Consider the following 17190-nt stretch of genomic DNA (forward strand, 5'->3'; position numbering starts at 1 on the left):
GACGAAGAGGATATACCCTTGGGCGTTCTCATGCGGCAAAGAGCCGAGCGACAAAGATAAACATCCAGTTGTATATACGCGCATGTCCTTCACTAGGTACAAATTATACCCGCTTCGCAACCCCCCTCAGCCGCACGTACCCCAACCATTGACTCCCGTCTTCGGGGCGGGTGACAGCCGTCTGAAGCACATCGCAAATCTGCTGGACGACGTCCTCACGCTTTTCAACGGGCAGCACATCGAGGAACTGCGCGCCCATCAGACGCACCCACCCCGCCAGACCGCCCTCCGCGGCCGACGTGAGTTTGGTCGGCCGATACTCGGTCTCCATCTTCTCGACCTTGAAGCCGATATCCTCCAGCGTGCTGGTCATCCAGTCGGCCGACGGGAAGAACCACGGGACGACCTCTCTGGCCCTCTCTATTGGAATGCCCTGTTGCACGAGTGCGTAGATCAGGGCCGTGAGAACCTCGCCTACGTTCCCGTGGGCGCCCATCTCAAAAACGAACGTACCGCCGGGTTTCAGGCAGCCATAGATGCCGCGCAGAGTGGACACGCGCGTAGACTCATTCCGCAGGATCCAGTGGAGAGCCGCGTTGGAAATGCTGCAGTCGGTCGGTTAGTGCCTTTCGCTGTGTATTCATGGCGATACGACTTACACCTTGTCCCACTGGCCATTCACGACGGACGGGTCCTGCTCCAGGTAGCAGCAGTCCAGGACGCGGAATGCCGCCTTGGGCCCGGCATAGTCCTTGTTGGCAGACTCGATCATCGCAGGGGAGCTGTCGACGCCCAGGACATACTCGACTGCGGGGATGAAGGCCTCGGTGAACTTGCCGTCCCCGCAGCCGACGTCCAGGACTCGGTCGGTTGGCTTCGGGTCGAGGTAGCGGAGGACAGTCTGGGTCAGTTTGGGGACGAAGGAGGCCGAAGTGGCGTATGCCTGAGGTTTAGTATATTAGTATATGGATGGTTTGTATAGAAGGTTGGGGTGGTATACCTCTGATGACCAGTGGTCTTTGGACTGGGACATGTTGGTAATGCGGGGAAGATTGATATAAGGAGGGCACTGAGAGTGTATGTTCAAACGAGGAATCAGTAGATGAATCGATCTATGTATGATGAATGACTGGTGAGTCAAGTAGAGTCAATGTTTGCTTTCTGTTCTCTTCTTCATGCATGATGGGCTCGTTTTATACTTGGTGTATGGGATCGCGACCGGCCGATATCGGACCTCGCTGGCATTGTCCGTTGACGCAGAGTGGGAGTTGACTCGTAATTGATCTGATTTAATTGGAGCTTTCCTATTAGAGATTAGGCATTTAATCATGATGTTCTCCTCTTTCGTGGATGATCTGGCTGTTGTTGATGCTTCTATTCCGGTACTACTGGGTCGCCAGTTGACGGTCGGGAGTTCCATACTAAACATGGCTCGTAGGCGGCCGTTGCACCGCACCCAGCGATCTACAAGCTCAGTTCCACAGCAGACAAGCCTTGCTCTGTCGGAAATAAACGCCCGTCAAGCGAATGAGCTGCTATGATTGCTTTTGGAAGTGGATGCTCCGCGGCGATTGCGCCATCGATGGAGGTAACCCTTGCTTATTGGCGAGGGTACTTTAAGCGTGGGGGACGCTAATAGACGGAGTATTGATGTCCATCATCTTACAATCATCTCCTACATCTCTACAGAGCATACATCTATCCTTCTATACACGATCTATAGCATGGATGAGGCACGAGAATACCCGATCGGCTACAGGCGGGAGTTGCCGATAGGCGAATGATGTCTCCATGACGGATGCGGCATTCCAACAATGCGTCCACTCCATCCCATCCATCCAACTCCCCCTTCTCCCTGCATTCCCCTGGGTCTTCACCCTCCGTCATCAATCCCTCGGGTCGTCACATCATGACAGGCCGGGAGGACCCTCCATCCCGGAACGCCGGGGCAGACCCAGACCCAGACCCAGAATCACCAGTCTCTACCGCCTCCGCCTCCGGAGCTCTGCCCGCAACGTCTTCCCCGGATCTCCACCGGCGCAACGACAATGACGATCGGGACAGAGACGCCTTGGAGCTCCACGAGATCGAAACGCACGAAGATGACGCGGAGAGCTGGTCGTCCGGCTCCATCTCGTCCGGCGAGTACCGGGTCACCACCCGGCGCACGATATCGCGCTCCAGCCAGCGCACCGAGCCAGCGCCCAAACAGCGGACGGGCTTCTGGGGTCGCGTGCAGCGGTTCTGGACGCGCAATGTCGTGATGACCGTGCCGCAGAAGAACAATCGGGATCATTTTGGTAAGTTCATCGTTCGTTTGGTTTGGTGTTGGGTGTTCACTATGAGGTTTCCATTTCTACACCGCTCCTCCAACCAACAAACGAATGGATGCGATGCTGACAGCCCAGCCAGCCCTCGAGCGAACTTTCCTCGCCTACATCCGCACCTCCGTCATGATCGCCATGCAGGGCGTCCTGGTCGCGCAGCTGTTCCGGCTCCAGCATATCCTCGTCCCCGACGTGGAGCTGGGGTACTACCAGGTCGGCGTCCCGTTGTCGGTGACGTTTCATGGGATCGCCATGTTGGTCGCCCTGCTGGGCGCGGCTCGTTTTTGGAAGCAACAGCATGCGATGGCTCTGGGGACGGTCTATGCGGGCGGCTGGGAGGTGAATACCATTGCGTTGTTGTTATGTTCGGTAGGTGTCTGTGTTCTTACTGTTCCTTACAGTGTTCCTTACTAACGGGCTCAGGTGATCTTGGTTACTTTTATCCTGTCGATTTTGATCACGGTAGAGATTGAAACTCATCTAAAATGAGGGTCCTCTTGCCATATGGTTTCTATATTCATAGTATATGCTTGATCCGACAGGGCTATGAAGATACGACATACGATTGAACATAATGATTATGGATTGAGTGCATGGTAGCGTCGCTGAACATACATTGAACTAGATATATATACGCCAGTATTAGCGTAAGTCGTGCGCATCTGCTCAGAAGCTGTACCAACCTTAACAGAAATAGTCAAACCACTCTACTCTATCCTCGATATACGAATACTTTCTTGTATACCCCGTAGACCCAGAGAAACAATGGAAGGCGGACCCCTTGACCCGCCCACGTTGACTGACGGTCTCGGCTCCGGCTCTCGGGAAGCTGAGCCATCGCATCATCGCACATTTCCACACATCAACCACACCACCACCACACCATAGCCCTCCATCCTCAATAAGAAAAGAGAAAAAACAGAAAACGAAAGAAATGTTCAAACTAGTCCTCTTCGACTTCGACGGCACCATCTTCGACTCCTACGAAGCCATCGAACACTGCGCCACATTAACCTTCGAAGCCCTATCCCAAGCCACCGCCGCCCCGCCCAAAGAGGAACTCCGCCGCCTGATCTCCAAGGGCGCCGCGCTGGCCGAGGCCTTCCGCCAGCTGCACCCCGACCACGCCGGCTTCGATCCGCAGGAATGGACGCGCACGTATCGCGGGCTGTACGCGGTGCACGGGCAGGCGCTGACACGGCCGTACCCGGGGCTGCGCGCGGTGCTGGACGCGCTGCGGGCGGCCGACGTCACCGTCGCGATCGCCAGCAACAAGGTGTTTGACAGCATCAAGACGGCGCTGAAGCGGCTGGACCTGCTGGATTATTTCCCCGACCCGCTCATCATCGGCGATACTATCGACGGCTCGCGCAGGAAGCCGGACCCTGTCAGCTATACGGAGGTGCTGCTGCCGCGGTTGAAGACGCTGTATGGGGCGGACTTTGCGCTGCGGCCGGACGAGGTGCTCATGGTTGGAGATACGGTGACGGATATCCAGTATGCGCGGAATATTGGGGTGAGGGTGTGTTGGTGTCGGTATGGGCAGGGGGATCATGCGGAATGTGAGGCGGCGCGGCCGGAGTATACGATTGATGCGTTGGTGGATGTTGTGGGGGTTGTGATGGGGAATTAATTAGATGGGGAGTGTTTTGTTGCTTGTTATGTTTTGGATACCAGATAGACTCTGTCTAGATTAGAATGCATCCTGTTGAGTGGGTTGTGACTACAGTAGAGAGAGTAGACTGGTCTAGAATTCTGGATACCGAGGGCAACACCATGGTTCGCAACAGACCCCGCAGGTGGCCACCAGAGTTGAGGATGATGAACCGTCGATGACTTCATCTCCCGACCACAGCAAATAAATTATAAGCGCTCAAGGTCTTTTGGTCCCTTGACAATCTGTGTCTTACTGATCCATCCAGGGTATACTGCCACCATGACCAAGGACGTGGTTAGCTTCTCCCCCAGGAACTCCCTAGTAATCCCAGTCTAACAACACAGAATTTCGATATCTACTACGCCAATGAGCTGGCACACGATTTCTACGGGGACGGAAAGCATCTAGCGGACTGGTATCGCTCTCCTTGCTTGTTGTCCAACAGTCTCAGCTGACACTCACCAGCGTCCGGGAGATCTACAAAGACAAGAGGGTGAAAGTCCCAGATGACTTTGAGTCGACCTTGACTACTCCACCGATCCATTTCATGCAGTACGTTTCTTCTTTAGTGCATATTGACCGACGCTAAGAGATGTAGAGTGGTCATCCCAGACGACATGGATATAAAGGAGCTGCAGGAGGTCGAGGTTCCTCCGGGTTTGAATATCGATATTACCGACTTTCATTGATAGGGTGTAGAGGTATACATATAGCAGTTTTCAATTCGAATATGATCAAGAAACATGGTTTTGACGAATGACATACATATGGCACGTAGCGACATACCTCCTTCCATACCGTCTTCTCGTTTCTTCCCTTTTACCAAACAACAAATAGTTTGTAGATGATAACACCAATAGTTTCCAGCAACTGAGCTATCTCGTATATGCGGTGTCTTCAACGCAACAAGCGCGGGGCTGTGCATCAGGCACCCGAATTCCAAACGCAAAGACCATCACTGCGAGTACCTGAGTGGCCGTTTTGTGTGCATACGCAGTCCGAGGGATGATGCGAGGGATGAGGTGATTGTGCAGGCGATCGGTGCCCGGGAACGCCAGATGATTGAGGAGCTTGCGCCTGATTCTTTGGGGGATTTTGAGATCTTTCTGATATCCGGCCGGCAGCGATAGACAATTGGAGGAAGGATTGGCGGAGTATGCCTCTGGCATCGGAGAAGCCTTCTGGCAAGGAGAGATCCGGATAGTTAAGCCCGCAGTGGTACTCTACTTGTGTGGTAGCTTGATAGATGAAAATATGTCCACTGACGACTTGAGAAGTGACCCTGCGGGATTATGTTATGATATTTTGGTGGAGCAACTCCACCTACAGCTGAAGGTCTACCTACGTACTTGTTGGAAGCGTCCGACTATCCAAGGCCTGTCTGATTGACATCGTCGAAGACCTATATCCCTCTATACCCTGGAGCAGTGCATGGTATCCACCCAGAGAACCGCTCAAATCCCCCAAACACCCAGCGGGTCAGGGCCCCCAGAATCCAATCTACTCTGCTGGAGATTCTTGACCCGTTTCACCAGGGTCCCAACAGCAATCGGACCTACAAGCGTGCACAGCGAGATGGCCCAGATGATTATGAGATACGTCTCCGACGGCCCGCCCGAGGCAGAGCCATTCGAGAACATGCCTTGGCTCTCGGCAAGCGACGCAATCAGGTAGCCGATCTCCCCTCGCGCAACCATTGCTAGTCCGAGGATTGCAGGCGGATACAGCGATTTTGGCTTGGGAGGAAGGGAGAGCGATGTGCGGGACGTTGAGGCTGGTTCAGGCCGCTGCTGCTGCTTCGAGGTGTTGGGCTCCTTGGTTTGGTCTCCTGCTTTCTCATCTTGGTCGCCTGATGATTGACTGTTGTCTGAATCGTTCATTGGTTCGCTCTGGGATTGGTTTGTCTCACCAGCATTTTTGCTCTTCCTATTCACGGTCGACTTACGCCCTGGAGTAGGGCATAAGAGGGTCATGTAGGACAGGGGTTTGGTGATGACAGACACCAGATGGCCCAGTCCAGAGGAAGATGAGAAGCGGACGAGCCACAGCCCCGTAATTACTTTGCCAAATGTCATCAACAGGGCGTACACGACACCGCGCCACACAATTTCCCCTTTGAACATTTCGGTAATGGGAATGGCGAAGCCGATCGACGCCTGCACATGTCAGCATACCATCAGGGAACAGAGAAGGGGTGTCACGGTGGCAGTAGGACTTACAAAAAACAGCGGAATCAGGATCCTGTTCACAGGTTGCTTGTAGTACTTTTCATATACCAGTTCACCCGTCGGGACTCGACTGTGTGTGTTGCTCTTGTTTGACACCTCACTGCTGGTTTCTACCGCTGCAGATGTGGTATTTTCTGTTGACCTCAACAAATCTCCTTCTGGTTGGCTGGCATTAGACTCGCCCTTAGCCTCTCTAGACTCAACCACCATCCCATCGAACCAGGAGATGATAACTCCCGCCATGTACGCAGCGAAAAGACTGGAGGTGCCGGCGTAGGTCGCACCACCGACAACGCAAACCAAAACACAGGTATGTGCGACGAAAGCGAACTCAAACGTGCCCATAACCTTGGGCATCTTGTCTGTCATGGAGAGCAGCTTCCTCAAGATCGGACGAAGGCAGAAAAGACAGAGGAGCAACAACCCGATTGCGAACCCGACGGAGACAAACACCGGTCGCACCACGGTAGTGGCACTAAATGAGGCAGCGCTACCACCGAGATTGGAAATGATCTTGACCATGACAAGACCGACCACATCGTCTAGCATCGCAGCACTGGTGGTCACAGTACCGAGTCTCGTGGAAATCAGCTGCGTAGTCGACAGGATCGTGAACGTGGTGCCAAGGCTTGTCGCGCTGAGGGCGGCTCCAGCAGCGAATGCCTGCAGAGAGGTTGCGCCAACTAGTTCGATGAGGATGAAGGACAGCCCCATGGGTACCCCGATTCCCGTAATCGCCACCGAAACTGACGCCAGAAGATTCGCTCTCAGCGCTTTGATTGAAGTTGACAGGCCACCTGCGTAGGAATTAGAAACCGCCTTTCAAGTAGGGGTAGGCAAACGCACCTTCATATACAAGCATAATTAAACCCAGATACCCCAGCTGCTGAATAACGGTCTCCATCTCTCGATCGAGCCATTTCGCGCCAGGGGTGCCCCAGAGGATCCCAATGAACAATTGACCGATGAGGCCACAATACAGAAGCTTGTCCAGGCAGACATTGACCAGGTTAAGCACCAATAAGAATCCAGCCTGGTTCAGGACGGTGGCAATTGGTGGCTCATGGTAGGCAAAGGCCGATTCATTGGCTTGGTCACCGGCCATTTCAGTCAGATGTTGTTGATCTTCTGAACAATGCGTAGTAACGGCTATATTGGTGGAAATAATTTTCGATGGCTCAGGAGTATTCGTCGAATGCTAGCGGACTCCATGAAGGGACTTGGGGGAAAGACTTGAAAATTGGCTGGAGTAGCTGGAGATGGGTTGATTGAGGTGAATGTGTATAGAGGGAGACACAATTTAGAAAGGCTCTGCGGGCAATATATAATTCCTTCATCCGCCAAGGCCATACTCACCCACGTGACGCTGCGGATTTCTTTATTAGGTCTAGATGCCAGCGATAACTCATCTTCCTACTACTACTCGCTATTCAAGGAACTCCTCATATCAGCGGCATAGATATTCAATAACCAGGCTAACAAGATTTAGTATTGCTAGCGGAGGAATCGGACAGACGTGCATAGCAGGCTTCAATCTCCGTTTGATAGAGCTCCCAGGCCTCGCCTCGCTTCACAGCGCCTTTGAAATTTCGCGGGATAGGTTTCTCAGGGCGGGCTAGGACAATCATCGACCGCTGCACCTGCTCATATGTGCGCATTCCCTCACTCGCTCGCTGGATCGCAGGCCAGATCTCCTGATCCAACATTTCCCCCGGAGTCCCATCGCGACGATCCTTCTCTGGCTCCAACTCGAGCAAGAGACAGACACATGGACGGTCATTCCCGAGCACCGTTGCCGATCGAACTGCTGCATGTCTCTCCAAGCGCTCTTCATATGCCTTTGGGATCACGTTCTGGCCAATGGACAACACGACACTATCGTCCGTGCGGCCTTCATATTTCCAGTGGTCCGGCTTAGTGGGGTGTTTGGAGAATAGATCCCCTGAGGAGTACTCCTGGAGGTCGGGATACGTCATAAAGATATACTGCGGTTGAAGAAGCTCGTTCTCGGCTTGCCCCGGTGTGGCACGCACATGAACCATTTCATAGCGACCTGGGAGAGTTTCTCTCCACTGGATACCGGTCTGTGACACTTTGACATGGATGTATTGATGGTCTTCGGGGTCGGTCGGTTGGCCCCTCACACGCACCAACTCGGTCGAGCCGAATTCAGTGACTAGATGGACGCGCTTCCTCAACAGGCCGGCGATTCTTGGTGGTAGAGGAGCTTTTGTTTGACCATCCAGTTCAGCAGTTAGTCGACAAATGCGGCGAAAAGGGGAGGTTGAGGCCTACCGCCGATATACGAGACTAACTTCAACTTGCAAATCTCGTCGAGGAGGGAGGAGCTATCCTGTGCAAGGGATAACTGGCTGGGGAACAGCGTTGCTATGTCACAATTGGCCATGGAGAGCCAGGACTCAAGCTCCGAGGCTGTGATTTGTAAAGTCGGTATATGCAGCGGCGGCAGAACAGCCGTTATGTTCAAATATATCGCAGTCGACAGGATTAGCATGCCACCGACATGATAAATGGCCGACGATGTGAAAACACGCATACGCTCGCTCTGTGTCGTTGGGCCGGGAGTCTCGCTGGGGGACGATGGTTTCATGAACGCCATACAGACGAGGTGTGCATTTGTCCATGTCACAGGCTTTGGAAACCCAGTTGAGCCAGAGGTGTGCAGAATCTGACCACTGGGTTAGTCGTGGACATCCTTTTCCAGACACAACTTACAAGAACCGGGTCTGAGGCACCCTCGGCATATGTCTTGAGATAAGGGAATCTTTTCACTGCCGTCTCATTCATCAACTCGTCCATCTCCGGGACTTGCAAACACGGTAACCTGCAACTAGCCCTTGCGGAGACTGACCCTGCAGAAGGGTCCCGGGTGGTAAAGAGGAAAGCAGCAGATCGTGTTTCTCGTAGTAGCCGGAGGAAAGCCTTCGAATCATTTGTAATTGAAGGCAAAAATGTCTGTTCTTTTGTGAGTCGCCGAGCTTTATATTCAGTGAAATCCACATACAATATAGCCGCATTTTATAGCAGCCACCAGGATCAGATAATACCGAGCATCGGGGTAGCCAGCATACGCAACAACGGAGTTCTCTGGAAGCTGAAGAACACCCAGTTCTGACTTCATCCACCACGCGGTACGGTCAATAGCCCTGGCGAAGGTCTTAAAGTCGAGCTTCTGTACGCCTCCGGGCGTCAACGGAGAGTCGATAAACTCCGCGAACACGCGATTTGGATCCTTTTCGGCGATCTCATCGATTGCGGTGGGTACAAGCTGTCTCCCCACTTCAACTGGGAGCAGTCTGCGTGGACGATTCTTGGAAATTGCCATACTTCAAGAATACTCACGAACACCTAATCCCAGAGAGACATGCAAGGTCACCCGGTCTTATCTACTTTTTCTTACGTGCGAGTGACATAATACTGTCCGAGCAAATTTGGAAGGGCCCTGCAAGGGGATAATCGACATTTTGTATATCTCAGCCCTTGCGTCTGACTGATAGGTTCAACAACGATGGAGTACTATGAAGTAACAGGAGAAATGTTACATTCCTTGGCCCTTGCATCTCACCAGCTGTTGACCATACGTAATCGCTAACCAAATAAGACAGAATGTCGGTGGCAACAACGTCTCCTGAGGTGCACAGAAGTATACATATTGGAATATCCCACTGGAGCTCTTTTATATAGCCACTTCTAGCGCTTCTAACAGATCCGTTGTATTCAAATTACACCTGACGACGCTGAACCCGGGTGGTGATATTGGCCGGCTTATAGAACCAATATGATGATGTTTTCAGGTCGCCATTCCCATCCAGCTCAAAATGATAAGAGCGCAGAAGCGCAGGGATGATCTTGTATATCTCGGCCATCGAGATCTGCACATGTTAGCATCTTCCCAATGAAGTCGCAGTGATGATACACCTACATGCTTGCCCATACACGTTCGTGAACCGGCTCCGAACTGAGATCTCATCAGTATCGATTCACGCATTCCAGTGCATTACATACCTGGAGAATATAGCGACTCATGTTGTCGGCGTCTGGTCCAAGCCACCGCGAAGGGTTGAAAGTATCTGCATCATCGCCAAAGATCGACTTGTCAAACTGGACAACCGCTGCATTTACACCTACTCGGGCTGTTTCGGGGATCCAATGTCCCTCGATATCACAACCACCTTTGGGGGCGTTTCGTGGGAACGTCAACGCTGTACTAGGGTGGACGCGCATGCCTTCCTTGATGCATGCGCTCAGATAAGGAAGTTTGACGGCTTCGTTGTAGGTGATGAAAGGGGTGCTGAGGAGACCATTCCTAGTGCCTTGATCGATCTCCCTGGTGAGAGTATCGTACACATCGCGGCTTTTTATGATATGGTACAAAGTCCCGGAGATGAAGATGGCCGTGGTATCGCTTCCAGCGAAGCTGGCAAGGTCAGTGAGAAATGATGGAAGAGCATATCGTACTCACAATGCGCCAAAGGCCTCTAACCGCACGTCGTCAAGATCAAAATCAGCCTTTTTACCGTGGTATATATCGAGCACCTTGTTCAACACATCGGCTCTCTCGGGTCCATCCTTGCTCTCGTCCCGTTGCGCCAGACGCTCCTGAACGGCGGTCTCGGCCGCTTTGCTCAGATTTCCGAGAGCTGTGAGCGCATTCCGGACACGAGGAAAGAGGATCCCAGCGAACATGAATACGGACCGAATGTAGGTGGGCATCACGGCTGACAATGTCATGACCGGGATCAGTGTGTCAGTCGAGGCCATGAAGCCCAGGTGATCACAACCAGACTTCAAAAAGCCAAACATTTTGCTAAAGTACAGTTCTCCAATCACATCGTATGCGTACCTGTGAGTCTGTCAGTGGCAGTCGTCCAAAAATGGCACCCGCTTACATCCTGGCCCATTCGTGCAGGTCGAATGTGCCTTTTCTATCCGCAATCTTTCCCATCTGCTCCAGGAACACGGCGGTGCACTCGTCGAGATAGTTCTCAGACTGGAGAATGCTCGTCATAGTATACACATGGCTCACGATACGTCTCCTTTCCGCGTGGACTTTCTCGTCCGTGGAGGTGAAGTGATCCGGATATCTCGCTGCTAGACGTTAGCCAGATTTGCATCGTACAGGGGTCGCCGCGTACAGAATGGTGCCCGGAAGGATAGGTAAAAGTCGCTCTGTGTCGTTAGTCGGATTCCTACAGCTCCGAATGATTGGGCTGACTTTGGTAAAACGTGAGTTGATCCCGTAAATTTTCTTGATATATTGAGGGTCATTGATCGCAAGTTCATTTGGTGCGATGCGAACCACACGACCTAAATCGGTCAATATGCAATGCTCGCATCCAGCATGACGATCGCTTACCATATCTAGCATGAAGCGATTTTTGAGCCTTTTCGGCATCACCCCTCAAGACATGCATCACAGTCCACACCCGAGAGACTGACGCCCAGAAGGGTCCTGGGTATCGCGACAGGGGATGAAACCATCTAGAATAACAGATCCAAGCTGCCCAATAAGTGGCAAATCCCAGTACCACTGCTTGGAGTATCAGCTGACGGTCAGGGATGTTGTCCAACATCTCGAGCGACAGCGTCATCAACTTCGAGAAACACACCGATGGAGAGAAGGGATGATCAAGATAGTACGGAGCAACAATTGGGGACCACTGGGCTGGGGCCAAAGTTGGAGTTTTAATGCATCCTTTCGCCTACGAGGAATCCACCTACTAATTGGTTAATTTCCTCATTCTCCAAGTGGTCGGTCTAGTGTGGGCGCTCTAACATGGACTAAAGCTCTTGGAAGACACCATTATCCCACATTCTCCCGGTTGGCTGTACGGACTTCACCGTATCAAGCGGATAGGTCAATGCGTGCCGGGGTCTGGAGACGGATCGTAGGCTAGTTCGGCCCAGACACCACCGGCTTAACACCGTCGTTCTTGCATATGGAGGGTGATCCACTATTGCTATTGCTGGAGTCTCGGCTGAAACACCTACCTTGTTCTATAGAGTACCTATATAGGTGGTACCTAGGTAGATGCTCCAAAATCACCAGGCACTTAAAAGAATCATCATAGCGGCAAGCGCAACTATCGTCGATTTTCCGTCACTTCACAAACAGCACGGGCTATGGGTATCATCTAGCCTAGCCTACCTGATATATGACGGCCCCCCGTCGCCCCGCTCGGCTGAAGGCGCTAGGATATGGCGCGTGTGTTCCTATACCCCTGTCACCAGGCCTAGAGCTGGCGCTGGCTGACAAGGATGTGCATCAACGCCAAAATGGCGAGGGCCTGTGGGAAAAGGGACTCAAATTGAAAGTGCGACATTTAATAACGGGCTCCTTTCCTCCAGTGGACCGGATTTTAGGTTGTCCAGCTGTGTAGTCGAGATGATACTGTACAGGATCATAGCCCTTTGGGGTATGGCATGGATAGGTCTGGCTTCATCACAGAGTCCAATGCCTATATGTGCGGTAAGAGCTTTCCCTGAAAATTTCTCCTTGTGGAGCTAACCAGGACATGAAGTCGGAGTGTCTCTCAACAGGACTAGATGGATCATCATGTATCCCAACCGACTCCCAATGCATCTGTGCGGATAGTGCTCTAAAAAACAACGTCAGTACATGCGTGTTAGCCAGCTGTACCATAATGGAGGCTCTGAGTAAGACGTTTCCCCACAAATCCTCCTGACCTACCGGCTCACTATCAACAGCGGCACAGAATATGTCAAATACAATGTGTGGTATTCATGGAAGAGACATCTCGAGCATTACCCCGACCATAACAAGCGTCTTTATGGGTCTCGGTGTCGCAGTGACGCTGATGAGGTGTTTGCAATTTCGAAATCAGTTCGGGTTTGAGGATGTTTTTGCGCTGCTTGCGCTGGTATGGACGAAAACAAACGAGAGTATTCGATTCGCTGACACTAGATACAGATCTCAGCTGTTGCGATGGGAGCTCTTGAGTACCCCAGTATGTTCTTCGCGTCCGGACATGAAAGTGTACTGAACCATTGTAGTGGCTCGAGACGGGATGGGCCGAGACATCTGGACAGTTGAGTTTGAGAGCATTACGCGAATCATCATGGTAGACCAATACACGGACGACCATTCCTAATTCGAGGTAAGCCTTGCTAATGTTTCTTGTCTAGTTCACATGGATCGTGGAAATGCTTTACATTGTCAGCATGTCATCGATCAAAATGGCATTTCTGTGTCTCTACCTCCGCATTTTCCCCAACGAAGGGCTTCGAAAAGTGATCTATGTGCTGATGATACTCGTGACTGGCTTCTTTCTTGCCTTCTTCTTTGGTATCGCATTCAACTGTACACCTGTCTCGTATGTCTGGACCAGCTGGACCGGAGAGACCGAAGGGAGGTGTTTGAACTTCAATTCGTTCGGGATCAGTTGTTCAATTATCAACATTCTTCTCGACTTGGCGATAATCGGGCTTCCCTTGCGGGAGATCATGATACTCTCACTGAACCTGACGAAGAAGCTCCTTTTGTTGACAATGTTTGGCACCGGGTTCTTGTTAGTTACCTCCCGTTGCTGGATTATCCCGATCTAACAGTCATTCTACGATAGCATCACCATTGTCAGTATCCTACGACTCAAGGTCGTCGTCAGTTTTGCCAACACGACAAATGCGACATGTGAGTCTCTGCCAGGCTGGATACACCCTGCTCGTTACTTAGACATTCTAGACGATAACGTCCCCACGGCGTACTGGTCCATTATCGAGTGCTTCAGTGCAGTCATATGTGTTAACCTGCCAGCAGTACGGCGGTTTTTCAGAAGAATTGTCGCACCGTTTTCTCAAGATGAGGGCTCCAGCAAGGCCAGTGACCCTAGCGGACATCCTGTGGGAGTAATGAAGCGCACCCCGATTGAGCTTTCGATTCTCAAAACGGTCGACACCACAGTCCGAACGGAGCACATACGATGCAATGATTCGAACGAAATCCAGCTCGTCAACGAAAAGGGTGCACAATATCTGTGAAATAGATATAGGCTGGGGCCAACCATCCGTTCCTGAGGTACCGCATCCGGATGCGGAAGTGATGAAGTCACCCCAATATGGTAGAGTTTCGAGAGATCGTATGTCACCCATTCGAAGCAGATGAGAACTCTCCGCGTCATTCTCCTCGTCATCACATCCTGAATAAGGGGTTCGTCGTCCTTGCTTCGATTCCCTCTTCTCTACCGTCGATCCTCTACCCCCCTTGCATCGCATTATCCACGCCAGAATCCCGCAGAACTCGAGCAGAAAATGGTCCACCTGTCACGCGTCAGGAAATGCTCTCAGCCCCGCCACGAGCGTCGAGCTGCTCCGGCTGCGGGCGGTTCAGAGTCGCCGTATGTCTATGCGTCGAGGTATGCGGCCGAGGAACTGCCCGAACATACAATGGCCGAGCGGGAGATGCCGGCCGATGTCGCATACAAGATGATCAAGGATGAGTTGAGTCTGGATGGAAATCCTTTGCTGAAGTTAGTCTACTGCCTCGTGTGGTGGAGACCATACGTACTCACATGAATATCTAGTCTGGCAAGCTTTGTGACCACATATATGGTATGCCAGATATATCTCTCTTCAATACCCTAGCTAACTTCCACAGGAAGAGCCAGTGGAGCGACTCATGTCCGACGCGATGAGCAAGAACTTTATCGATTTCGAGCAGTACCCGCAAACCGCGCACATCCAAAACCGTTGCGTCAACATGATCGCGGATCTCCTGCACGCGCCCACCTCTGATGACGCTGCCGGCGACCATGATGCCATTGGGACATCCACCGTGGGCTCTTCCGAAGCGATCATGCTCGCTATGCTTGCGATGAAGAAGCGCTGGCAGAACCGTCGCAAGGCAGAGGGGAAGGACTGGACGCGACCGAACATTGTCATGAACAGTGCGGTCCAGGTCTGCTGGGAAAAAGCCGCGAGATACTTCGATGTCGAGGAGAAGTACGTGTATTGTACGGAAGAACGCTATGTGATTGACCCGAAGACGGCGGTGGATCTCGTGGACGAAAACACCGTGGGTATTTGTGCTATCATGGGAACAACGTATACCGGGCAGTACGAAGACGTCAAGGCGATCAACGACTTGCTCAAGGAGAAGAAGATTGACTGTCCTATCCATGTGGACGCTGCCAGCGGGGGCTTTGTTGCTCCGTTTGTGAATCCGTCTCTGGTGTGGGATTTCCGGCTGGAAAAGGTCGTATCAATCAATGTGTCGGGGCATAAATATGGATTGGTAAGATTGCTCCAGCCTACCTTTGACTGCAAACTAGAACTAGACAGGTGTATCCCGGCGTGGGGTGGGTGTTCTGGCGCGCCCCGGAATATCTTCCCAAGGAACTCATCTTCAACATCAACTACCTGGGCGCCGAGCAAGCCAGCTTCACGCTGAACTTCAGTAAAGGCGCTCAACATGTAATCGGTCAATATTACCAGTTGATCCGTCTGGGGAAACACGGATACAAGTCCATCATGATGAACCTGATCAAAATCGGGGACTATCTTTCGGATGAACTGAGGAAACTTGGCTTTATTATCATGAGCGACAGCGGTGGCCGCGGACTCCCTCTAGTCGCATTCAGGTTGCAGAAGGATGACGACCGTCTCTACGACGAGTTTGCATTGGCGCATGTGCTCCGCCAACGGGGGTGGGTGATTCCTGCGTATACCATGGCTCCACATAGCAACCATCTCAGGATGATGCGAATCGTGCTGCGAGAGGATTTTAGTCTTCACCGCTGCAACCTGCTCATCGAGGACGTCAAGATGGCTCTCAAGTCCCTCGAGGATATGGACGAGGAGATGATCGAAAAATTCATGCAGTATGGCTACTATCCGCCTTTTCAATGAACGCAACTAACCACAACAGCCTTATGCAAGAACACGGGTCGAAGGTGCCTCAGAACCATCCGTTCTACAGGAATGAAAAGCACTCGTTGCAAGGGAAAACTGGGAAAAGCCACCAAGTGTGCTGAGTGATAGGTCCACGTACATACATGAACAGGCAGTAAAGGAGCTGTCTGGGAAAATTAGCGGTGTGTATTCTGATGTCGCCCCACGGTTCATGTCAAATCCAAGCTGCAGGACGCTTGCACGTAGTCTTTTTGAGATTGACAGACAGATGGTCGTAATGGTATTCACGACAACGTCTGGCGAAAGGGTCCAATTCAACGTTTTCCATATCAAATCGAATTTGTCAATGCCCTATCTGAATCTGCCTACAACAGAGAAATCTCGCTAGACTTTCGTAAAACTGTCGATGTGGAGAAAAGTGAACCCTGTATACGGCGTGGCGGACCGCCGAGAGTTTTCCGACATATAAAAAAGGCTCCTCACATTGTACATCGTACGACATCGAGAACAGCCGAGTCATGACGACAAGACCAGGATAATCGGTTTAACAGCTAAACAACGTGATCTTGACAGGCCCATGTTGGCTATTCCGCGGAGGTGAGTGTGCATATGCCACACGGAGATCCATGGCTCTGATGCGTAGTTGAAGCTGACGTGCGAACCGTCAAAATCTACGGAGATATTCCCCTATTGACATTATGATAATCCAATTCTTCTCCACAGCGTCGTATATTTGCCAACGTTCTTTGCGGTAGCCATGACAGTCGAAAATCTCGCAGTGCTGTGACATATCAGATCGTGGTCCCTGCAACGGCAGGATCAACAGCAATAGTTCCATCCCTGATGCACTAGCTGCAACCTTCTCTCCCTGTGATGACAACCATGCTAATGCTCTGGAGACTCTGGACTCCCCATGCGACCCTGTCAACCTTCTCAGTGGTTGGCACGCGACATGGAGGGATGGCATTAACCCGAGCTTCCAAGGCATGGGTCCGGTCCGTGCAGAGACTATTGAGGATTCTCATCTAGTCCATGCAATAGCGAATGTATATGTGGTTTCACATTTGATACCTATTGACAGGATGGTCTG

General features: G+C 51.8%; 7 protein-coding genes across 7 annotated transcripts; 3 read left to right on the top strand and 4 right to left on the bottom strand.

Annotated features, from left to right (window-relative positions):
* Positions 1 to 28: 28 nt before the first annotated feature.
* On the bottom strand, positions 29 to 1033 carry ATEG_07771 (class I SAM-dependent methyltransferase; the record flags this gene model as incomplete). The annotated part of the gene is made up of 4 exons (XM_001216392.1): positions 29 to 92; positions 141 to 605; positions 660 to 943; positions 1001 to 1033. 4 exons carry the CDS (start codon positions 1031 to 1033, stop codon positions 29 to 31), a joined length of 846 nt encoding a protein of 281 aa, XP_001216392.1.
* Positions 1034 to 1909: 876 nt separating this feature from the next.
* Positions 1910 to 2741, top strand: ATEG_07772 (DUF202 domain-containing protein; the record flags this gene model as incomplete). The annotated part of the gene is made up of 2 exons (XM_001216393.1): positions 1910 to 2300; positions 2413 to 2741. 2 exons carry the CDS (start codon positions 1910 to 1912, stop codon positions 2739 to 2741), a joined length of 720 nt encoding a protein of 239 aa, XP_001216393.1.
* Positions 2742 to 3261: 520 nt separating this feature from the next.
* On the top strand, positions 3262 to 3960 carry ATEG_07773 (HAD family hydrolase; the record flags this gene model as incomplete). The annotated part of the gene is made up of 1 exon (XM_001216394.1): positions 3262 to 3960. The coding sequence occupies one exon, from the start codon at positions 3262 to 3264 to the stop codon at positions 3958 to 3960; it is 699 nt and encodes a 232-aa protein (XP_001216394.1).
* A 1478-nt stretch (positions 3961 to 5438) lies between these two features.
* ATEG_07774 (cation:proton antiporter) lies at positions 5439 to 7317 on the bottom strand (the record flags this gene model as incomplete). The annotated part of the gene is made up of 3 exons (XM_001216395.1): positions 5439 to 6140; positions 6204 to 7009; positions 7059 to 7317. 3 exons carry the CDS (start codon positions 7315 to 7317, stop codon positions 5439 to 5441), a joined length of 1767 nt encoding a protein of 588 aa, XP_001216395.1.
* A 370-nt stretch (positions 7318 to 7687) lies between these two features.
* On the bottom strand, positions 7688 to 9032 carry ATEG_07775 (uncharacterized protein; the record flags this gene model as incomplete). Its single annotated transcript, XM_001216396.1, has 3 exons — positions 7688 to 8439; positions 8508 to 8901; positions 8949 to 9032. The coding sequence occupies 3 exons, from the start codon at positions 9030 to 9032 to the stop codon at positions 7688 to 7690; spliced, it is 1230 nt and encodes a 409-aa protein (XP_001216396.1).
* A 923-nt stretch (positions 9033 to 9955) lies between these two features.
* ATEG_07776 (cytochrome P450) lies at positions 9956 to 11806 on the bottom strand (the record flags this gene model as incomplete). Its single annotated transcript, XM_001216397.1, has 7 exons — positions 9956 to 10105; positions 10156 to 10191; positions 10239 to 10650; positions 10696 to 11076; positions 11123 to 11321; positions 11427 to 11540; positions 11590 to 11806. The coding sequence occupies 7 exons, from the start codon at positions 11804 to 11806 to the stop codon at positions 9956 to 9958; spliced, it is 1509 nt and encodes a 502-aa protein (XP_001216397.1).
* A 1071-nt stretch (positions 11807 to 12877) lies between these two features.
* On the top strand, positions 12878 to 16097 carry ATEG_07777 (glutamate decarboxylase; the record flags this gene model as incomplete). The annotated part of the gene is made up of 11 exons (XM_001216398.1): positions 12878 to 12890; positions 12942 to 13114; positions 13165 to 13201; positions 13248 to 13315; positions 13415 to 13567; positions 13803 to 13884; positions 14237 to 14329; positions 14488 to 14719; positions 14774 to 14801; positions 14848 to 15483; positions 15531 to 16097. The coding sequence occupies 11 exons, from the start codon at positions 12878 to 12880 to the stop codon at positions 16095 to 16097; spliced, it is 2082 nt and encodes a 693-aa protein (XP_001216398.1).
* Positions 16098 to 17190: the final 1093 nt, after the last annotated feature.

This window comes from Aspergillus terreus, genomic scaffold, assembly GCF_000149615.1.
Source record: "Aspergillus terreus NIH2624 scaffold_11 genomic scaffold, whole genome shotgun sequence".
Classification (NCBI taxonomy): domain Eukaryota; kingdom Fungi; phylum Ascomycota; class Eurotiomycetes; order Eurotiales; family Aspergillaceae; genus Aspergillus; species Aspergillus terreus.